The sequence below is a fragment of the Adiantum capillus-veneris genome, chromosome 14 (assembly GCF_014529385.1).
Source record: "Adiantum capillus-veneris isolate H3 chromosome 14, ASM1452938v2, whole genome shotgun sequence".
NCBI lineage: Eukaryota > Viridiplantae > Streptophyta > Polypodiopsida > Polypodiales > Pteridaceae > Adiantum > Adiantum capillus-veneris.
In genome coordinates, this window is record NC_140944.1 from 12,056,574 (window position 1) to 12,081,010 (window position 24,437).

General features: G+C 46.1%; 1 protein-coding gene across 2 annotated transcripts in view; it reads left to right on the forward strand.

Moving 5' to 3' along the window:
* Window positions 1-24,437, forward strand: part of LOC147441905 (uncharacterized) — a 190,710-nt gene that overhangs the window by 115,440 nt on the left and 50,833 nt on the right. Inside the window, exons 11-13 of one of the 2 annotated variants that reach the window (XM_086528304.1) lie at window positions 13,894-13,939; window positions 14,738-14,845; window positions 14,911-15,045. In XM_086528304.1, coding sequence (XP_086384430.1) covers window positions 13,894-13,939; window positions 14,738-14,845; window positions 14,911-15,045 — 289 coding nt within the window. Of the gene's footprint in view, window positions 1-13,893; window positions 13,940-14,737; window positions 14,846-14,910; window positions 15,046-24,437 lie in introns of those variants that run through there. The other variant, XM_086528303.1, reaches the window with a different exon arrangement.

Genomic DNA, 24,437 nt, shown 5'->3' on the forward strand with positions numbered 1-24,437 from the left:
GGTTGCGTGAGGGGGAGACTGGAGGGGGACAGTTCAGCAGCAGCAGCAGGTTGGTATAACAGCGGCAGCAACAGGCGGGTACTGGGGGTGCTGTGCAGGTGGGGTGGGCGCGCTGAGCAGCTGGGGTGACACAGCAGCGCGCTGTACAGCAGTAATGTGCCTGGAGCAGGAGGAGGGCGCTGGTGCAGCAGGTCCGCGTGCTGGTGCAGCACAGCAGCAGGTCCGCGAGAGATGCAGCACAGCAGCAGGTCCGCGTGCTGGTGCAGCACAGTAGCACAGCAGCAGGTCCGCGCGAGAGAGAGCAGCAGGCCAGGTGACTACCAGGAAAAGGTTTTGGATGAGTTGGCCAACATGGTGCTCCATCCAGAGGAGACTTTTGCAGAACCTATGACTAGAACCAAGTTTCTAGTTGCCAAGCTTCCGCAGCAACCCGGTGAATCTATGGTTAAGAAGTGGGTGGAGAAGGCTGTTCCCAAAACTTCTCAGCACAAACTCCGAGAGAGTCTCCGACCCGACGCCACTCTGGAGGAGTTCGTCGTAGCTACTACTAGGATAGAGGGGGCTAGGAAGCTGTTCACCACCTCCCTTCACATAGAGACTCCTTCTCTGTTTTCGGAAAGTCCTGCCGATCCATTGACTTCTTTGCGTAGAGAACTTGAAGCCTTAAAACTACGTGCTCTTCAAGAAGAGAAATCAATCTCTCTTAGACAGGAGAAACCACCACACCTTGAGGATTTGGATCAAATCAAGAGAGAGCTAGAAGAGCTTCGGTCTCAGCAGGAGACTAAAGCTATGGTATGGTGTAGCTCGTGTTGCTCTCCAGGACATCCTCCACAAGACTGTCCCCTTCGGGCTTATTGCCACTTCTGCGAAAAGTTTGGGCATGAAGACAAGGATTTCTACTATATGAAGGGATTATGACAAATACAACAAAGTCTAGGTCCTTCTCTCCAACAAGGGCTAGCACCTGCATCCAACATGGTTTCACCCTATGGCCATCAAAACCCGATGCCACCTCTGCTGACAACACCTCCTATGCAAGGTATGCACAATAACTTTGCATCCCCCAGCTTTTATCATGCTAGTACTCCTTCAGTTTCTACACGTCAGCATCCAGTCCCATGCAGCAAGGGCCGAGACCACCTCGCTCCTCAAACAGGCCAATTTTGATGGACATTATCAGAGCAAATATTCGTTGCCAGAAGGGTCCCCTCCTTGCCGACACTGCCCTGAAGCTAAGGATCACTATAGTAAGGACTGCCCAAAACAACGTGCATCCACATCTGCAAGCACAAGCCAGAACCAACAGGAGTTTACATTCCAAAAGGTTAACCTCATCATAGTAAGCACCATTCCACAGGCCCCGCCTTCCACTCTTGTAGTTGCCTCTCGAGATGGGTTGAAGCAGGTGGAAGAGCCGGTTGGTGTGCTCACACGGGCACAGAGAGCTGCTCTTGGTCTCAGCCTCCGTGGCGGTCCAATTTTTTCGTCTCCAATCCCACAAATGAGTCAAAACTCCCTTAGTAGCTGACAAGCCAGCAGGTAGTGCGAAGTGCCAACCTACCTCTTCTTTTATCAGATATTGATGGTGCTTTCATGGAAGCAGTAGAGGACTTGCAGAAGCTTAAGATATCGGAGCAAGATCTGATCAAAAGAGAGAAGCCTACAGCAGAGTCTATCTTGAAAAACACCTTTCAGCAAGTGTCACTGTACGACATGCTTCGACTTGATGCAAATTTTCGAAGTGACATTCTTTCCATCATCCTGTCTCTATATCCTGGTGCAGGGCCTAGTGGCGGGCACCTACCTGTGCAGCCCTTGGAGTCCTACATGATTTCTTATCCAGCTGCTCTTCTCACCAACTACAAAAGTTCTCGTCTCTGTCTATTCTTGGGCATCATTTCTCAGGCGTCATAGTGGATGGTGGATCTGGGATCAATCTGATGCCAGAATTTACAATGTTGGCCTTAGGTCTGCAGCCTACCCGTCCTGCTCCATTCACTGTTACATTGGCGGACCAGAGGACAGTCTACCCCGTGGGCATAGTAGAGAGGGTGCCTCTGAAGGTACAAGACTTCACATTTAACTTAGATTTTGTGGTGGTCAGTCTTCCTCGGGTGGAGGGAGGATTTCCTTTGCTTATTGGTAGACCATGATTGCGGCATACCAAGGCACTTCATGATTGGGGAAACGACGCCATGTGGATACATACTCCTGGCTCTCCCATGCAACCAATTGGGCTCGAAGGAGGTATGGATCCAGTGGTTCATCACAGCTCATTGTCAGTACAGTCCAACCCCGACCCTAAGCAACCCATCCCACCTGACGGGTTCGACGAAGACCTGCTACAGTGGTTGGAAGCTAACTCTTCGATGCCATGCTATGTGGTCTCTATTCAAACCTCACCTGTGCCGGTAACACTCTCTCTCCGAGCTCCTCATGCGAACACCAGTGTCCCAAGCCCTACAGCAGAAAGTGTGCCGGTCGAAGAAGTAAATGTGTTAGTCCCTGATTCCCATGATTCAAGTGTTCCTCTGATGGAAGCCGTCGGCCTTGGTGAACCTATAATACATCACCGAAAGGGGAAGAAATATCCTTTGCATGAACTCACCAATGAATCCCCCCTTCCTCTAACATCTCCCAGGTCGGACGCCCCGCCCCCTCAAAAGCAGTCTGCTATGTCTGTGTCTGAAGATTTACCCTTCGAGGAGCTTCCACAAGGATGGTTACAAGAAGAGTATGCAGAGTTTCCAATCGATCAAACACTAGCCCATGATGTCTCGAAGCTCCAAGAGGCAGCTCACTTCTCAACTTTCGAAGTATCCTCCACACTTACACCTCCTGACCCGATCAAAAAAGTCAACCTGGGTGACCCTGACAACCCTCAGCATGTCCTCTTAGCAGCTTGGTTATGGGAGTATCCCGCATTACTTGATCAGGTAGTCACTCTTTTAAAGATTTTTTTGCTTGGTCCTACAAGGATTTGGAAGGGATCCCACCAGAATTGGGTGTCCACACTATCCCTTTGGTTGAAGGGGCTAAGCCTGTCAGAGGCCGAGCTTACAAGCTCAACCCAAAGTAGGCAGAGGGTGGTTATCACCCATGGTGATAGCGCTTCAGAAGCAGTCTAATAAAATCCATGTGTGCATAGATTACCGCGCTCTGAACAAAGTAACTATCCCAGATGGTTTTCCCACACCTTTCACTGAGCGTATGCTTGAAGATGTAGCAGGGCATGTATTGTAGAGTTTCATGAATGGGTTCAGTGGATACAATGAGTTTGGCATCCATCCAGGTAATCAGCTTAAAACTGCCTTTGTGACTCTGTGGGGTATTTTTATCTACACTAGGATGTCGTTTGGGTTGAAAAATGCTCCACCTTCCTTTAATCGAGCAGTATATCTTATATTCTGTTCTTTACTTTCGCATCATCTTCGCATCTTCATGGTCGATTTTCGACATTCTCAGGTGCCCAATGTTCAACCCTAGTGGAAAATCTAGAGGAGCACCTCGCTTAGCTCTCTGCTGTCTTCCTCAGGTGCAGAGAGGAACGCCTAAAGCTCAATCCTAACAAATTTCAATTTTGGGTCACTGAGGGCACACTTCTAGGCCATGTGGTGTCTGCCGAAGGTTTAGCGCTTGACCAAGAGAAGATCGTGGCCATCTTGAAGTTACCACCTCCCATCAACCCGAAAGGTGTTCAGAGCTTTGTGGGCCACACAGGCTATCATCGTAGGTTTATACGAATGTATGCACAGGTGGCTCAACCATTGACCTAACTCACGAGTGCTACTGTACCCTTCCAATGGTCAAAACCTGAGGCTGAAGCATTTGCATACCTCAAAAAACGCCTCACTGAAGCACCTATTCTAGTGGCTCTAGATTGGTCTCTACCTTTTCATGTGCATACTGTTGCCAGTCAACTGGCTGTGGGGGCTGTACTGACTCAGCCTAGTAAGGAGTACAACCTGGATCCCCCTATTCACTATGCAAGTCGCCTGCTCACCAAAGCAGAGCGCAACTACAACACCACAGAAAGGGAAGGTTTGGCTATGGTGTATTCTTTACAGAAGTTTCATCATTACTTGTTAGGGATTCACTTCACTATCATCACGGATCATCATGCGCTACGCTATCTTTTGGATAAACCCCAAGTTGCAAGAAGAGTGTGGAGGTGGCTGCTGATATTCCAGGAATTCGATTTCGAAGTAGTTCTTAGTCCAGGCAAGCGGCATGTCATGGCCGACCATCTCTCTCGCATACATACAGGTGAGCCCGATACTGGGGTTGATGATGACTTTTCGGATAGTCGTCTCTTTAAGGTCGACACGACCCCAGAATGGTATGGAGATGTGTTACATCTGCTGTCTATTGGCCTATATCTTGAGAATGCTTCTCCATTGCAAAAAAGAAGACTCTTGCTGAAGTCTAGACCCTTCTCTTTGATTGGCGGACAGCTCTACAAATCTTGGGTAGATGGTGTGCTGCGCAGGTGCGTCTCCCCTCATGAAGTAGACCACATTCTGGAGGATGCACACAGTGGTCCTATAGGTGGCCACTACCCTGGTCACATCACGGTGCAAAAAATCTTACAAACCGGCTTATGGTGGCCCTATATATTTAGAGATGCTATTGCTCATGTCAAGATTTGTGATGTCTGTCAGCGATGTGCGCCCAAGCCTAGCAAGCAATCCAATCGCCCTCTGCAGGTATCTATGGCGTGGCTGCCCTTTGAGCGATGGGGCTTGGACTTTGTTGGTCCAGTTACTCCACCTGCTCAACGCGGCAATCGTAAGTATCTCCGGGTAGCAACGGATTATGCAACAAAGTGGACCGAAGTGGTGGCTACCATCGACTGTAGAGCCGGCACTGTCGCAAAATTTTTTTATGAAAATATTTTTTGCAGGTTTGGGTGCCCCTTGGAAATCACCAGTGATCGAGGTAGTCATTTCATCAACGACCTGATCTCCACACTCCTCACGAACTACAAGATTTTTCATCGCAAATCTTGCTCTTACTATCCTAGAGCAAATGGGCAAGCTGAGAGCACTAACAAAGTGCTAATCGCGCTTCTTAGGAAAGCTCTTCACCTGCATCCAACATCTTGGGCTCAGGCTATCCTCGGCACAATTTGGGCTTATCATAGCTCCTTCAAGGCAACCACTAACTACACCCCATTCCAGCTAGCTTTCGGTCTAGAAGCAATTGCACCATATGAGTTCAACTCAGATTCAGCAAGAGTGGGAAGTGTTTGCGTCACCGCGGGGATTGCTTCTGCAAACCTCTCTCATCTCTCAATGTTAGAAGAAAGCAGGATGTTAGCTTCACATGCTCTCCAAGCCGAGCAACTTCGTCGCAAAGCGTGGCATGATCGCCATCTCAGAAAGCCGAAAATAAAGCAGGGTTCCCTGGTGCTACTCTCTCAAGCGAAGTATTTGAGAAAGCTAAGAAGCTGGTCCCAGCTTGGCAAGGGCCATTCATGGTACAAGAGATTTTGCTACAGGGGGCTGTCCAGTTAGTCACTCTGGCAGGCGTTCCTTTGCCACTGGTAAATGGATCAAGAATTAAGTGCTATCACTCACTTCCCTGACTCTTTAGAAATCTGGGTATTTTATTTCTACCACCAACAACCAACCTTATGACTATACCGTCCTCAGCTCTCTCCGGCTTTCCCATTTCCCTATTCTCAAGTCTTCCTCATGTCAGTCGCATTTCAGTTGTAATCGGTGTTATCTTTAAAATTCTCCTCGTTTGACTCAGTGCATCAATTCTGCTCTCCTCTCATTGATAGAATTGGGCTTTTTGGAGTCCTGCTACGATCCAACGTTATTGCTCTGTTTGTTTCTACACCCTCTCTCTCCTCATGGATTTGTTGAATGTCCCAGTTTCAGCTCTCGTAGGATAGATCTTTGAGTTTGGTATTATTCCTAACACATTCAAACCTGCTCTGTTGTATCTCCCTTCCCCTCTTCCCCTCTCTCTTGTGGTAAGCTCACACACACAGACATCTAGTTCCTTGCCTTTCTCTAAGACCTCTTTCATAGCTTCACTCCTGCTGCCATACTAGTTCATTGCACTTCCCCTCTCTCTCACACTTACATTCAAGTTTGCTAGAAGCTGGGAATGGTTGCTCTATCCTTTCTGATTGCCAGATCCTAGTTATAGGAAGCATGCAAATTTTTATGCTGGCAGCACTTTACAACTTCTTTCATCTCCCTTTCCCCTATCTCTCCTTCACATTACAACTTCCTTTCTCTCCTTTCTCTTTGGTCCACTATATATCTTCCTTGCTGCTAATCACCCTACCCTCCAATTCCATCTAAGTTCTCCCTCGCCCCTACTCACTAATTCTCCCTCGCCCCTACCCTCTAAACCTTCTCTCGCCCTACCCACTAAAAACCTCTCCTCGCCCCTACCCTCGCCCTACCCTCTAAAACCCCCTCGCCCCTACCCTCTACTGCCCTCGCTCCTACCCTCTAAACCCCCTCGCCCCTACCCTCTAAAACCCCCTCTCGCCCCTACCCTCTACTGCCCTCGCCCCTACCCTCTACTGCCCTCGCCCGTACCCTCTACTCCCCTCTCGCCCCTACCCTCTAAAAAACCCCCCCTCGCCCCTACCCTCTAGACACCTCCTCGCCGGTACCCTATACTCTCGCCCCTACCCTCTAAAAAACCCCCCCTCGCCCCTACCCTCTAGACCCCTCCTCGCCCCTATCCTCTAAATTCCCCCCTCGCCCCTACTCACCAATCCCCCTCGTCCCACCCTCTAATTCCCTCGCCCTACCCTCTAGAAACCCTCCTCGCCCCTACCCTCTAAAAACCTCCCTCACCCTACCCTCTAATTTCCCCCTTGCCCCTACCCTCTAAAAACCCCCCTCGCCCTACCCTCTAATTTCCCCCTTGCCCCTACCCAACTATTCCCCCTCGCCCCTACCCAACCTATCTCCCCTCACCCCTCAGCACCCACCCTCGCCCCTACTCAACTGTTTCCCCCTCGCCCCTTCCCAATTTTTCCCTCTCGCCCCCCTATCTAATAACCCTCGCCCCTATCCTAAGCCCATCGCTCCTATCCTCATCCCCTCTCTACTATCGCCCCTACCCTAACCAAACCCCCTCGCCCCTCCCTCAGTCTATCGCACCTCTCTTCACCTACAGGCGATTCTATTCACGGACAGATCTCACTCTTTGCAGGTAGAAGCTGTTTCAGCTTTTCATCTCACGCTTTTCGCTTTTTGGGCAGATTTTTATCTGACGCTTTTCAGTCAGTCAGAACCTATTTCAGCACAAAAAGGAAAGAAAAGAAAAAAGATCAATTCAAGATGGCTGGTACAAGCAAGAAGGCTCGGAAGAAAGCTATGTCTCAACAGAGAGCTACTAAAAGACCTCGAAGTTCTACAGAAGAAGAAGATATAGAAACCTCTAGCCATGGCCTCACTGATCTATCCTCCACTGATCACAGTGATGAGAGTTACAAAGCTTCTGACTCCGGCTCTGTCTCTGACTCGGACTTTGACTCTTCTAGCCAACAGGAAGATGATGAACAAGAAGATGCTGTGAAAGACAAAAAGAAGAAGACCATCATGCATCTGCTGAACCATCAAATTCCGCGGCCTCCTTCCTCCAAAACTCAAACCAAATTTACTTTGAACTTCCATCCACAGTAGCCTCATCCATCTCTTCAAGATGTTTTATTAAAGGATCAGCTACATATGCTAGGTCTGTCAGAATTAGCAGAGGTCGACTGCCTACTGATATTCCCATGGATATGGTACATGAGGTTCTCAAGCTTTTTCGCAAAGTAAGAGGGCACCCACTGACGGCTACGCGCATTGGTCACGCTTTGGGAATGACAACCTTTCCTGCAGTAAAACCAGCTACGAGAACCTATCCACAACTTTCGAACGATGCGACCATTGAAGCATGCAAATAGCTACTTAGTACTAGTCATGCTGACTATGCAAGAAATAAAAAGCTCTGGGTCATTTTCAAGTACTACTTTCTGGTCAGAGCTGCTAAAGTAAGCAAAGATAGATGTGATGTACCTACTACGTTCTCTCACTGCGATGGCCTATACTGCCTCATCAACACCATCCCGTGTGGTTTTCATCAAATTCTATTTACCTCTTTACAGTCGCGGGCAAAAAGATTCAGAGCGCAAGTACAATCTGTGCAATCTAGCTTTCAATGCTTTGCAGCTCCCATGTTGGCCTGGGTCATTAACATACATGTTAGCCCCATGGATGTGGATGCGGATATGCGGCATAAAAGCTCTAAGGAAAAAGGGAAAGCTATTGAACAGACAAAGGATCTACCTGGGAAACCGAAGAAAAAGAGTGCGAAAGTAGTGAAGGACACAGTAGAATCTTTAGTATCACTGCCAGTTTCTGCAAGCCAGCAGCTTCGAGAGAAGCAACCTATTCGACGTTCTTCGCATACTCCAACTACTTGTTCGATGGTAAGTTCAGGCGATGCAGATCACACTATGCATGTTACAGCTTTGGCTTCTACAGTGTGTGTTCCTCTCGCTACTGCAGCTATTTTTACTCCTACCACAGTGACTAGCTCCCGAGCCCCAGTTGGAGTTGCTTCTTCTCCTATGCCGAGTCCTGCTGCAGCCACTCCAACCCTCTCTACTCCACCAGAGAGGCATGCTCCCAGTCCACCACGAGCAATGCCACTTGCCACCCTAGTGCCACCAGCAGTACCACTTGCAAGCCCTTTTCCACCTAACACTGTTACAGGACCTTCCACAGTGTTGGACTCTACATCACTTTTTCGCCTATCTAAGGATATACTGCAGGAGTTCAGGCAAGCCATTGCCACCATTGAGCTTGGAGCAGAGCGGTTGGAAGCTACACACCAGCGTCACGTAGCTACTTACGTAGCTATGGAGGGATCTCTGCGAGTTGCTGAGAGCGCCATCACCGATCGGGATGCTACAATTTGCGCACTCCAACAAGCCTTGAAGTTAAAGTCTCAAGGGATTAATGACCTTGAAACTAAGGTACAAGGATTTAGAGAATTGCTCTTACATGAAAATAGAGCAACCCAACCTACGATGATGGGTATGGGGTATGGATGGACTGGAGTAGGTACACCAGTGCAGAATGTAGCAACGGGTCCTTCTCAACAATTTATGGGACTCTACCCATAGACTCCAGTTCAATACTACAATCAACAATATCCTCAGGCGTTTCAATCATCACCATTTCCTCAGATGCAGAACGTTACTTGTTGCGACGGTATTGCTGGAGCACACCGCCATGGCTGTGTTACTTGACGTCCTCAGTTCACTACAGGACAGGTGCTACCCTCTGCCCGGCAGCAGGTGGCTGGTCCCTTCCCAGGCGGCAACATACATCAGGGTCCTACCATTGATTTGATGGCTCCACCTTCAGAGACTGATGCTTCGGGTGGTGTGGCGACTAATCTTTCTCTTGGATGACTGGGCAGTTTTTTATAATGACAGTGATGTGTAGTAGAGGTTTCTTTGCGGTCGATTAGCAGTTTCAGTTGTTTCTCTCACCGAGACAGTGAGCGGTCTTGTGACGGGCAACCTGTAGCAGGCTACAGTGTCACTTTCACAGGACACACAGTTAGTACAGTTTGCCTAGGCTGGTTCACACTGGACGGACTCTCTTGGCTGCACAGTGACACGTGGCGGGGGATACGGACGGTGGTCTAGTGGACATCGTGGCCAGGTCACCACCACTCAGTTTGCCGGTAGATTTAGATGGCTAACATTTATGAGCCGTTGGTCGCTCTTTATGGTTGTACATATGAGTAGTAGCTGTTAGGTAATCAGCATCTTCTAGATATATGGTCCAGCGTCGTCGTTTTGAGTAGCGAGTCTATACACACAGCACGTCTTCACCATCCCTGCACATCTGAGCCTCGACACCCCATTGTACTTGTGAGTCCTGGGCTGGAGCTGAGTGTGCTGCCACGCCAGTCTGTATCAGTTCTTTGAGATAGTCGAGTCATATGTTGTGGTCTTCTCTGCTGTTGTGTCTCTGTGAGCTCAGTTGTTGTCTATTGTTCCTTTGTTTTCAGTTTGTTTTGAGTGAGATTGTCACGCACATTGCACTGAGTAGCACCCACTGTAGAGAGTACGACACACTATCGGCACTACACAGAGCAATGGAACGAGCGACTCAAAGACACAACAATAGACTCAATAGACTCAGAACACCATGGAACTCGACTAGCTCATGGACCGAGTACATACTCTGGTTGGCAGCACACTTTGCTCCAAGCCCAGGACTCACAGGTAAAATGGGGGTGTCGAGGCTCCAATGTGCAACGAGAGTGCAAATGTGTGATGTTGGACTCAAGACACAAGACTCCAGACGCTAGACCATAAAGAGCAGATGATGTATCCTCGGCCACTAGAACCACTCACTGATATATCCCATCATAAAGAGCCGCCAACGGCTAGCAAAATATCCTAGTCCAGCTAAGTCTATCTCCAAACTGTGGTGGTAGTGGTTTGGCCACGATGTCCACTAGACCACCATCTGTATCTCTACCACGTGTCACTGCCCAAGCGAGAGTCCATCTAGTGTGAACCCAAGACCAACTATAATTGTAATTGCCTGTCATGTGCAAGTGCACTATAGCCCTACTATAGGTTGCCCACCACACGACCTCAATTGAAGTCTCACTCCGAGGAGCTAAGCTGGTTTAAGCCCCTCACCTGTGCCAGTCTGCTAGTCTAGACTAGACTACAACTTGGTCTAGTCTAGCTTCGCCTCGCCTTGACCAGCTTGGTATAGCTGGTCTAGTCCAGCTTAGCCCTCGACCAGATGGTCTCTCTTGTCCTCGTCCAGTTGAGTGGTCTAGTCACTCGTCCTTGTCTAGTTGAGTGGTCTAGTCACTCGCACCAGTCTAGTAGAGTGATCTAGTGGAGTCCAGTTTGCTTTAGTGGAGTCTGGTCCAGTGTCCACTAAGTTAAGGGTCTACGTGTTCCAAGCTTGTCTGGGTTTGTTGCTACTGCATGACACATACAAGACGGTCCAAAGATCGACAAAGCCCACTACGGAGTCCTCTGCAGTACTAATACAGGAAGCGCCAACCTTTCTTACTGAATCGAAGTCCTTCACCTCCATTTCCACTTCCCCTACCCTCTTAGGAAAAATTGAGAGCACCTTTGCAGGAATAGTGTGTCGTGCTCTCTAGAGCGGGTGCTCCTTAGTGAAATATGCGCGAAACCTCACTTCAACAGAAAGAAAACATAACACAACAATGGAACGATCGACTCAAAGACACAACAATGGACTCAAAAAACCACGGAACGTGACTAGCTGATGGACCCAGTAGAGACTTTGGCTGGTAGCACACTCAACTCCAAGCCCAGGAGTCACAAGTACAATGGGGGTGTCGAGGCTCTAATGTGCCGTGTCCAAAGTCCTTACAGTAGCAGGCCCCAGTGTGCAGCCTAGCCCAGAAAGTTCGTAGAGGTTGATGACTCAAATGGTCCTACAGTGGAAGTCTTTGGGCTAGGTGAGCCTATAAAGGACCACAGAAGAGGAAAGAAATCTCCTTTAAAGGAGTTTTCCCAACAAATGCCACTTTTTGGTCACTCAAGGTATGCTTTCAGGTCATGTGGTGGTGTCTGCTAAAGGTTAAACTCTTGACCCTGGAAGAGGGATAACAAAATCTTTTGGAAAAGGTAACATTTGAGGCATAACCGGAGGTGTCATGTGATTCAAGAACTGTTGTTGAAGATTCTATAGACACGGAAAACTGTATCGAGGATGTCTTGCAAGGAAATCTTGAAACTTGTTAATGAGAAACTGCAAATAATCGTCTAACTCCATAGCTTCCGCTTGTATGCCAACGTAGGATCAGTTTTCTTGTCGAACAATCAAACGACCGATGCTCTGATGCAACTGTAATCGGAAGGGCACCACATGCCGACGGAGAATAACAAGTGGAAACAATTTTTATAGTTTAAACACTCGACATGGAAAGAGATATTCTCACTTGAGGCAAAACGTTAAGTGGTGGATTTACACTCCCAAAAGCATTAATCCGTAACTAGATGCCCCTTAAGGTATTTCTTATAGCTCTTCATACTTACAACTGCCAAGGAGAGCCACTCGCAAATCCACCGAGTGAAAATAACTCCCCCTAGGCTCATATTTGGCTTGTTTTTACAAGTTTAAAAGCCATTAGCTTATAACAGCCCAGAAGCTACAAAAATCAACTTCTTTCCATAACTATCATTTCAGTTGCTGTACGGCTCGCCATGTCAGCTCGCATTTTTTGGCCCATACACAAATTTCCAAAATATGAAAAGAATATAGTCAAATCTCTGGACTCAGTGAATACCTCTCCAACTCACGCAAGAGTCCAAAAGTCTATCCCATTGGTCCAATTTTTCTCAAAAAGTACCCCTGTACTTCGAAGTCCCCAAACATAGCAAACCCAATCTAGTGGTTTTCATATATCTTATAGTGCATGGTGGAAGTTTCCCATAGAAAATACTTTGATTGAAAATAAGACCTAAAGCCCATCTTTCAGTAACTCCATTTGTTTAGTTCACCTCTGGTGTAGATACAAGGGTTTTGAATGTATCAGAGCTAGGATTCTTACATTGTTGTGTCATCCAAGTATTTTTCTAGCCTCTTAAACCTAGCTGGCCATGTAAGGAGACCACATTAGCAAATTTTTGGTGCATGTTGAACACAGCACGAATCCTGCCGCAAATCATGGGCCTGCACGGCCAGATTTTGGTCCGTTTTCTTTGTGTCTGGCTAGATCAACTCTTCCTTCTCTCTTCAAGTTTGGTCCAGGCCTTGCCATGTCGTCCAATTGCTACACATCTTTGAAGAGTACAAGGTGTATAAGTTCATGAGTTTGGATATGCATCTCTAAGAGATTTTTCAAGAAAAAATTACCCAACCTTTTTATCATGGAAGTGTGGTAAACTGGTTGTTTTTGAGCAATCAAAGTCTTGAGTTCAAAGACCCTTGGAAAAATCGTTTGGTTCACATGTGGTTGTGCACAATGTTAATGGCCCTTCTTTCGTCATCACCCTCTTAAACTTCGGAGGTTGTTGATAGTGTACTCCATAAAGCTTGGCTGGAGACTAGAGCGCACACTTATATACAGATATTCACTGCACGAGCTTGCAGTGGTGGCTGGTGCAGTTTTTTGTGCCACGACATGCCTGTTCTCAGGTGAAAGTTCAGAACTTATGTGTATTGGGGAAAAAATAGAGTGTAGGGAATGGAGGGACCATTCCCCATTATTTTACAACCCCTTGGCGACCGGCGGATGCTGGGAGCTGTGGGGGAGGAGGATTGTGGTGAATGGTCCCTGAGGGACCATTCCTGGCCGTCAATGGTCTGGGGGAGGGGGGCCACTGGGTACAGGAGGCTACAGTGGATTCCCTGTGCTGATGTGTAAGCATTCCATGCAGTTTGAAATTACGTACGCTGATCCGGCCTGGTGTGATTGGGCTGAGGACTGTAATATTCCATATGCTGTGGTGATGATCATCTAACGACTGCAGCCATTTTTCCCGGGCAGTAGTTGACAGCAGAAGGAGGGCCAGGATGCTCAGTCGCCCCCCACCCCCGACCTTGACGGTAGTTGAAAGTGCGATATCTATTCGCCAGACATGTATCATAAAGCGTGTCATCTATGGGGTCGTCTGAAATTTCTGTCAAAGTAAGAAAGCTCATGGGATCAGCGGTTCTTATCTAGCGTTTCTAACTAGTTCTATGGATATCTGTCCTGTCTTTTATACGTTTTTACTCTACAATATAAATGTCTGGATATAATGATTTTGTTTTTGTTCCTCTTAAAGAAAAGGTTGAAGTTTTGGTTAGAGATGTTTATAAATGCTGGTTGATAATTACGACAATCTCAAAAATTTTCCAACAGGATTCTAAAGAGATGGAAGCCGTTACCTCCTTTTTACGCCTTGCAGGTTAACTTCTCTCTTGAGACCCTCATTATATTATTATCTTCCAAATTTCACATGTAACATAGAGTCTTGTGTTCTTTAAAAAGAATGTGTCTTAGAACAATATGAGAGCTGATTACATGCATAACAGCTTGATTAGGCTTTGATTGATAAGGAAATGGACATCAGTGGGCCTGGTCCTGCTTTTATAGAATTGAGGGCAAGCGCATGAACTTTGGAAAAAGAGGTCTTGGGTAGCTGTTAACATCAGGCGACATGGGAGTAATGAGGTTTATAATTCATTTGCATTCTGCGGCTATTGTCTTTGCCATTTGATTGGCAGGAAGGTTCTTTGTATTTCTGTTTAATTATACGTTTATGCCATACCTGTAATATAGCGGTGTACTTCTGCCTTCATTGAAAATATGTGTGTCTAGTTCTATAGGAGTTCACAAACAGGTGAATGAACATAAATGCCAGCAACCTAGCTCCATTTATGTTGAAAGTAGGAAGCATGTGTTTGGTGTGTGTTTTGGTTGTCTTCATTGAATCTGGAAAGCACAAGTATGGAGTAAAGGAGAAAGTGTGCTTGTTAATATATTAATAAAAGCATTGAGTAAGTTTTTAGCAGGCTGTCCTTTAAACCAGTTTAAAGTTAAGATATTGGTAAATAAGATGCATTTGGTAAAATCCTGGACTTTGTAGTTCATTTTGATCTTTCAATGCAAACATACTTAATCTTTATCATTATGCATAATGTCACTTTCTAGCTTTTGGCCAATTTAAATGATGCTACAATTACCTCTATAAGGTGTACTACAGTTGCTAGGACCTCAATTTGGAGACAAGTCAGTCCGAGATTATGCTGTTGATAGATTGCACCATCTAACTGAAGAGGAATTTCATCTAGTACTTATTCAACTAGTCCAGGTATATGCATCTTAAGCTTTCGAACCTTTATCCTTTTCCAAAGCCCTAATGTATTTCTTGATTAGGCATTAGTATATGAGCCGTACAATAAGTCGAGTCTCTTACAACTTTTGTTAGAAAGAGCTGTCAACTGGAAAATTGGACATCATCTTTTTTGGCTTGTGAAGGTAATTTCAACTTCATCAGATTTGAAATATTAGTATCAAAGAAATGTATCATATCCTATTTCCCAAGATTGATGTTTTCGATGTAATTGAATGTTGTAAATCGGTTAGATCTAACAATTTTTTGTAAGGGAGCATGAAGTCAAAGAGAAAAAATCATTGGCAAAATCCAAAGAGGTTTACCATAATTTTGTCTCCTTATTATGTTTGCTCTAAAGTCTGTTGTTTTCTGCTTTTGGTATAGGTAGAACAATCTCATTCCCAATGTTGTTTTTAGGCAGGCCTACTCTTGTTTGTTGAAAACCCTGGGATACTGGTTCAAAAGGATTTGTATGTGTGCACTTTGAAATATTTAAATTTTAAGCCATCCATTCTTGCAAAACCCCGTTTTGGCCATGGATTTTCAATCTCTTTTTCAAACGAGAAACACACTCTAGCCCAATTCCAGGATGTCAAAGCCCCACTATGAGTTAGAAATTGTCCAACAAAGGGTTTTATAGGTAATATACACCTCTTTTACATTTTGGGGGCCTTATGGCCATTGAAGCCTAGCTTCTCAATGAAAGCTTCATTTTCCCAATGTCCTCTAAACTATCCACCCATTCAGGGTCTCCCATTCTTGTTCCTCCCATTTGGGGGGTTCCCATTTTCTTTCTATGTCCCCACTACTTTGCATTCCATGTTTCTATGCTTTACATGCTTGTGAAAGCTTGTTTTTTTTTCGCTTTATTATCAATATATTCATGTAATGCTTCTCATGCATTGCTATGCCTTCCAACCTACTCAGTAGCTCTCATGATTGTCCCCCCCCCCCCCCCCCTTTTTAGGTGGAGGGTTTGTTGCATTGCAAGAACTCCCCCTATCCAATGTGTCATCCATGTAAGCATTACCCATGTGAAACCATGTGATAAGCCATGAACGCCGTGTGATGCTCTTTAGGTCATTTGAAGGGTCAAGGTCCAAGCTAGCATCTTGCCCTTTTCTCCAAGTCGATTGTGCCTTGTGGATGAGTAAAGGTCACTCGTGCTGCCTATGTAAGAAGGCTATACTCAAAGTTAATTTAATGCAATCACTATGTTCATTTCCAATATGATTGGTCCATTGTGCTATTCACCCTAACCTTTTTTTTTTCCGAGAAAAAGATCCTTCTATTAGTTAATGAAACTGTCCATAGGGCTACAACCACCTCTACTAGAGAGGGCTACAACAATCATAAGGGGAGACTCTCCCAATGAAAAAACAACATATGTACAATGAGGGCTAAATCAGGATATGGGAGGAGGGAAGAGCCAAACAGGTGGATGGTAGTGCCATCTGAGCACACCCTACAGCATGGTGAAGAAAGGCCCAGGGCACCAGAGTCGAAAGAACGCCTCTCTACGCTTCCGCATGCGGTCGGAGCTGCCCAGAAGTCTCTCGAACTTTCCCCTGAGAGTATGGATCAGCTCCAGCCAAAAATATCGAATAGTCTTTGCTGGTGGCACGAGGCGAGCCTCAAAGATGCGAAAGTAGCGGGCCCGCCAGATGAACCAGAGTTCAAGCTCCCAACACACCTCTCTCTTGCTGCACCACTCCTATGGAGTAAGCTCTGTAGCAAGCTGGAGTGTAGGTCGACCCCCCCGCATCACTATCATCCTGCTGGTGGAGGATAGCTCAAACTGAAGTGTAGGGCCCATGAGAGTGGACCAAGCAGCTGTCCCCCAAGTGTATTGCCGTGCCGTGGAAAGAGCTGGCATCGGCCGAAGGACATGAAGCCAAACCTGTTGTGCCAAAGGACAAGCTGCACATGCTGCTGAGAGACCACTATGTACAAACCAACTCCCCACTGCTGTAGCTCTATGTGCAACCATCCACCGGAACAACGTAACTTGCCGCGGCTGTTTGGCGTCCCATAGTCTCGCCCAAAAAGCTGACAAGAACTCAGTTGTGAGACCCTCCTCCTACCAATGAGGTGTTGTAGCAGGACGAGCCTCTCTGCGTGCTGCCAGTATGTGACGTCCCAATCGAACAGTGTACTGAAAGATAGGGACACCTAAATGGTCTAGTGAGGAGAAAGGGTCCCTCCAAAACCACTCTCTATGATCCCACTGCACCTCTGCCAGTGGACAACACTCCCAAGCCCAGAGACTCTAGTGGCCTTTCCCAAGAGCTGCTCGGTCAGGATTTATGACACACGTCGTCCCACATATGCCCACAACTCAGATCCTCTGGAAACAACACTTTGCAACCTGTGGGGCTCTACTGAGACTCTATGTAATCGCCCCTCGCCCTGTAGCTCGAAAAACATGGAGGGTACAGTCTTTGAGCGAGCCCGAACTGCGATGAGGACCTCCAGTCGCGTGAAGACCTCCATCCATCTAGGCGTTGTTGACTTCAGAGGTGTAAGTCACTCAGCTGATACTGCCTCCATGATGATACTGCCTCCGTGATGTCCTGACACATGCTCTGCACCCCTCTCATGCCCTGTAGCAAGCCTCTGACAAGCCTGAGAACTGTAGCCAGTCACCAAAAGTGCGTGTTGGACCCTCTGCCATGGGAACCTAAGAAACATGAGGCCTACTACGAACCAAGTGGCCTCTCTGAGTGCTGACCATGGGGTTCCAAACAAGGGGATGTCTCAAGCGCTCCTCCATGCAAGTGGGCTAGTGCTTCTCAAGACCTCTCCGCAACTGCTCCCAGGAGCAAAGTAGGCTCACAACAAAACGATCCTCCAGTCTCCTGCTCAGGCCAACTCTGCGCATTATTGTGAAAATGTTACCATATACATGTGGTAGTGATGTGTGTGAACACACCAGGACCCTCGGGCATTTTTTCCCTCTTTGGGAGTTTCTTTTCCCCGTGCATTGTATATACTCCCATCACTTTAGGGCTATCTATCTTTCCATTGCACACTAAGTAATACACTCTCTGTTGTGTGCCTTGAGCTTCCTTCGTCTTCTTCAAGCTATGTGTGTTTCCCTGCAACCCTAATTCCAACAACCGGTATCAGAGCAGGTCGCGTCCTCCTGGGCTTAGTCGCCAAAACACCCCTGCTTATTTTCTCAGATTTCAACGAGCTTTGGCGAGCGTCATCAGGATTTCATTTCGGGCTCATTTTGACCTTCGTTTCCACTACAGCCAGGTCTGCACAGGCAATTTCGTCATTTTGTGCAGAATTTCTGTTAGTGCTAATTACTGCATAACAGGTCCTATACAGTCTACTGCGGGTTGTGCTATATAGCACGTGCTGGTCTCACTCAGTTTCTCCTCATTTTGGACAGTTTTCATATCAAGTGCGAGCATTTTCCATGGCTGACAACAACACAAATGTGTTCAAGATGTTTTCTATTGAGGATAGATTGAATGGGGACAATTACCTTATGTGGGCTTACATGATGCAACATGTACTTGTATCAAAGGGAGTTTGGAACATTATGCAGGGCATTGACGTACGTCTTGGTGTTGTGGATGCAGGCGATGTTGAGGATGCTCCAGGTTTTACTGCCAGGGTTACTACTGTCAGAGCTGTCTTGCCTACGGTTGAGCAGGCTTGTTGGGATGTAAGAGATTTGCAGGCTCATGCATTGATTGCATTTTCTGTGAAGCGCACTATCACTCCTCACATCCGTTCAACAAAATCTGCAAAACAAGCTTGGGATATTCTAGTAGGTCTTTATGTAAGTCGCAATGAGGCTAAAATTGCTTTGTTGAATAAAGAGTTGGAACGAAAGATTATGCATGAGGAAGATGAATTGGACACTTTTCTTGCTGATGTAAAGGATGTTAACGAGCAACTAATTTCTGCAGGAGAAGTCATTTCTGACAGTTCACTGTGCAGATTGTTTTTGATGCTTTGCCAGATTCTTACCAGACTTTGGCTAGTACTTGGAGACTTATGACCCAAGGAAATCCTGAAGTTGTCAAGTTTGATGTATTATGCACATTGTTGTTGCAAGAGTCACTTTCCAAAAAAAAAAAAGACTAGGCAGTATGCAATTAAATAGGCTTTTATTGCCACTCGCAACAACAATGTAACCACTTCTTATAGTTCTGTTGCGAGTGGCAAAACTTTTGTTCCTAATGCTTCTGCTGGCAGCACTTGGTCTGGCAATTTTGGTGATAAGGAAGATGCATTGCCATTATTGTAAAGCTAATGATTGCTTGATCAAGCAGTGTCCGAAATTGAAGGCAAAAGAGCTAAGAAGAAAGAGGTTGGATCCACTACAGGGTCCAATACAAGTGCAGCAATTGTAGAGTCTTCTGTCAGAGGAGATTGTGATGCTTATGTTGGTAGAGTGCACTTATGATCCTATTGTCCATGATGCATGTATGTCAGTTATTGCAGATTCACATGTGTGGTATTTTGACAGTGGTGCTACAAAGCACATTACCTTACATCGTGATTTGTTTGCCTCTATTGAGTCTGTCCCTCATGGGAATATGGTGACGTGTGCCAACAATGCCTCTTATCCTATTCAAGGAGTTAGAAAGATTGTGCTTACTGCTACAAGTGGCAGTTCTTTCACACTTATTGATGCATTGTATGTACCTAGGATCAAAAACAACCTTTTGTTTGTATCTGCACTTGCTAGACTTGGTCTCGTAGTCAAATTTGTGGATGACAGATGTAAAGTTCATGATCTCAGTTTTGGTGATGAAATTGTTGCATCTGGCCTGTTGTGTCGTGGGTTGTATAAGCTCACTTTGTATGACAAGTGTGGACAAAATTTTGCAAATCCATTTGCAGATTCAAGGGTTGTTTCAGATGCAAAACTGTGGCATGCACGTTTTGGGCATCTAAATTTTTTCAGTTTGCTGCGTTTGTAGAAATCTGATATGTTGTTTCTTTGCCGCCTCTTGAAGCACCTGTCAAACATGTTTGTGAAGGCTGACGCGCTAAGTTTCCAAAGGATGGGTGAGTTTGTGCTACATGCAGATTACAACTTGTGCATAGTGATGTTTGTGGGCCTATGCAAACTCCGTCCTTGGGAAATTACTTGTACTTCGTGACTTTCATTGATGACTACTCCAGGCATTCATGGGTATATCCGTTGAAAGCTAAGTTCGAAGTGTTTATGTGCTTCAAGCAATTTCTTGCTATGGCTGAAATTTGTTAGAAATGTACTATGGGCACCATCCACTCCGATCGAGGGGGGGAGTATATGCCTCATGAATTTAATGCATTTCTGGCTAGGTGTGGGATAAAACACCTATGTACAGTGTCGTATATGCCTCAGCAGAATGGTGTTGCTGAGAGGAAAAACAGGTCTCTTACGGAGATGGCACGATGTATGGTCAAGAGTGAAGCTTTACCACATTTGTTTTGGCTCGAGGCTGTCATGTGTGCCACTTATATACTCAACAGGTGTCCTACGAAAGCATTGCAGTCTATGGCTCCATATGAAGCATGGCATGATAGAAAGCCATCTATTGAGCACATGCGTGTTTTTGGCTGTTTGGCTTATGGTTTAGTGCCACAAGCGCAACGCAGAAAATTGGATGATAATGATGTCAATGTTGTTTTTGTTGGTTACAGTGCTGGAAGCAAAGGTTACAGGTTGTACCATCCGCAAACAAAGCGTATTTTGGTCTCACGTGATATCGTGTTTGTGGAAGATTCTGTTCAGCCTTTGCTCTCATGTACTAGAGATAGTAATGTAATCTCACAGGACGTTTATTGCCTCTTTTTAATGATGGAAGTTCGAATGTAAATTCAAATGAGGCAAATGTACAACCTATAGGGGTTTTTGAAAATGTTACAGATCAGCCTATTACTAATGCAGATGTACATGATGTACTTGATGAGAAAAGGGCTGAAATGAGCAGGCTAGAGGTATGCCAAAATGGCCGGTGCACACTTTGCGTGACAGTAAATTGGATGCACCTTTGTCGATTCGTACTCGTTTAAGTTCTCGCCATGCCTCTTATGCATCAGATTGTTATGCTTTGGTTGTTTCTAGCTTATGTGATATAGAGGAACCCTAACTTTGATGAAGCACACAATTCAGAAAATTGGATGGCTGCCATGCAATCAGAATATGATGCACTTATAAAAAATGACACATGGACTTTATGTGATTTGCCTCTTGGAAAAAAGGCCATTGGTACAAAGTGGGTTTACAAGTTGAAACGCAAGCCGGATGGTGAGGTTGATTGCCATAAGGCTCGACTTGTTGCAAAAGGCTATGCGCAGCAGAAAGGCATAGATTATGAATAAACTTTTTATCCCACTTGTTGTATAAGTATTGTTCGTTTTCTATGTGCATTGGGAGCTCATTTTGGTTGGGATGTACATCAATCCGATATTGTTACTGCTTTCTTGAATGGTGACACTTTTTAGGAAGTCTATGTAACGCAACCTCACGGTTTTCTCAAGAAAGGACAAGAGGACAAAGTGTGGAGATGTAAGAAGGCTTTGTATGGGTTGAAGCAATCTCCTCGTGCTTGCTATGAGAAAGCTGACACTTATTTGGTCAAACGAGGCTTTCGTAACAGTCCAACAGAAAGCAAATTGTATGTCAAGCGTGCGGGCGATGTACTCTTTATGTGGATGATTTGCTGGTCACTGGTTCCAATGAGGCACATATTGCTGAATTTAAGGTTGATTTAAATGCTACTTTCAAGATGAAAGATTTGGGACTCTAAAACCCTCACCTAGGAACCAATCAGGCACAGGAGCACTGCCAACCTAGAAAGCCACTGTCTTCCTCTAGTTGATTAGTGCGCGTGATGCACAACAAAATGCCTCAAGAGCCTGCTCACACCTGTTAGCCTCCTGGCCCTCCAAGTACAAAGCTAAGTTGTCTACAAACTCAGCGTCCAATAGCTCATCACTCCGAATAGGGAGCGCTAAGCCACGTAGGCCAACCTGCTGTGAAACCAAAAACCTACTCATCGCCTCAGCATAGAACAGAAAGAGGAAGGGGGTAAGAGGGCAGTTGTGTTTGACCTAACGTGTGAGCATGAAACGGTCTCCTCTCCCTCCTGAAAAAAGCACCCGACTGTGTGCACGCCTGTAGAGAGCTGGCACACCTTTGATCCAAGCCCATCCTCCGTAGAGTGCCCTCCCAAAAGTCCCAATCAACTCTATCGTAAGCCTTCTCAAAACGAGAAAATCACCAGATCGTCACCACGGAGGCGTGCGAGGGCTGAAGCCTCCCAAAAAGTAAAGATGTTGTCAAGGATATTGCACTCCTTGACAAAACCTGTCTGGGTCCCATGTATAATACACTCTAGAGGTGGCTGAATACTCAAATTCAGAGCCTTGGCTAGAATTTTGTAGGTTGAGTTGAGGATGATGATGGGTCAGCCACCCTCCTTGGGAATGAGGTAGAGGCTTAAAGCATCCATATCCAAACTTTCCATGGCTTTTTGGCGCTTGTATATACACTGATTAGTCGAATCCATGTGAAGCTCTCACACATACACACAGACACTCTTTTTTGGTTAACCGAACTGAAAGCTACACACACTTTTTCCACCCATTCACTCACACTTGCTCACACACACACATGCATGCGTACTTTTTTTTTGGGAAGAGGACAAGGGAGAAAGTTTCTTTTTCCCTTTTCGGGTGCGTGCACGTGTACACACACACACACACACACACACACACATTTTTTTTTTGGTAAATCTTGTTTGATAGAATTTACAGGTGGGAAACCTCAAAGCGAGGAAAACCCACAGAAAGAAAGGGATACAAAAAACGGAGCACTATGAGGCTCCGAAGGCTAGAAACAGTCAAAGTAAATCATGTAGGTATGTCTACAGCGTCATAAGCGAAATGCAGCGCTTGACCAAGAGATAATTTGAAATAAGGAAAGGAGTCAACATAAGTGACTTGGAAGTGCCAGATGGCCCACAAAGTCATCTGACCCAGGTAAGGAACACCGCAAACCGAGATTGCAGTGACTGGAGCACCCAAAAAGCCAAAAGCGTCTGTGAAAAGCGCCCGAAGGAAAACGCAGCCGAAGATCAATGGACACTTGCCGAATGAAGGCTCTGGAGTGGCGACAACGCCAGAGTAAGTGTGGCAGGGTCTCCTTAGCTTCAAGGCATCTTAGGCAGCGGAAAGGCGCAATATGCCATGCATGTAACACACTGCCAACAGGTGAACTCCCACCAAGCAGCACCACAAAAAAACACGTTCCTTCAAGGGTATCAAATGACTCTTCCAAATGCAAGACAATGTGTGTTGCCACCACAAGGATGACTCGGAAAGCGACCACAGCTGATTACCATGATGCACAATCCAAACATCAGATTGAAGGATGGCATAGACATTGCTAGCTGAAATGCAGTCCAATCTGGTAGTAGCCAGATTCCAATCGGAGAAGCGGGAGTCCACATCCAAAGGAGGAATGGGTGAGTGATCAGTACGCATCCTTTGAATTTCCTGCCAGAGTGGAGAATAGTGAGGACCCAACCGAAAGCAGGACACCACATCAGCAAACAAAAGAACATAACCGGAGTCATCAACCACCTGATGCACCTGACAATTCCTTTTTGGGAAAGAAAATACGCTTGGCAAGGAGACCATTGAATCAAAGTCCAAGCGAAGGCCCTGCTCCAATGCAAACTCTCGAAACGAAGGGAGTTACCCACACAGGATTGTCCACCATGCCAAGCCAAATGCGAAGTGACAACCTTCCAATCAACAATGAGAGAAGAAGTAAAGGGACATCCAGGAATGTGTCCTTCAAGCTTCCCAAAAACAACATCCCAATAAGTCGGTTTCCAATGACCAAAAGATGGGGTGACAATGTGTACACAAATGTCTGACCATGAGAGCCCAGGGTTGTTGCTGCTCCACCAAAACTGGCAACAGCATAGCTTTCTGAGCCAAAATATGACGGCGTCCAAGCCGCTTGGGAGAACATAGCTTGTCCATAGATAGAAGCCGAAGACCTTCGTGCTAGACGAGGTCCGCCAAAAATGCTCTAAAGTACTGGACATGAGGGACTGCAAGCGCAATCGAGGCCAGGATAGCGAAGGCAAGTAAAACTGCACATAAGCCACAAGGATGCAATGGACAATCATGAGACGCACATGAAGTGGCCACGTCTGGACAATTTTCAATAATTTAACTTGGAATGCAGACGTTGGAGCACCCAATCCAGTTTCTGCATAGCCGATACATTCCAACCCAGCGGATAACCCAAATGACGAACCAGAACGTGCGGAGAAACAATCTCCCCAGGCCACAATATCTTATGCAAGTCACACTCTTTCAGTGACAATAGCTTGGATTTACGAAATTTAACTTTGAAACGTGCCGTCAATCCAAACAAGTGAAGAGTATGCATAATTTGTTGTACATCATCATAGTGATTGCGAGGCATAAACAAAGAGTCATCCGCATAGGCCTGACCAGCAAACTGCCGTCCAGAAGGTAGAATCCAAATACATAAACAAGGGGTGAGTAGCAAAGCACTAAGAAGGCATCCTTG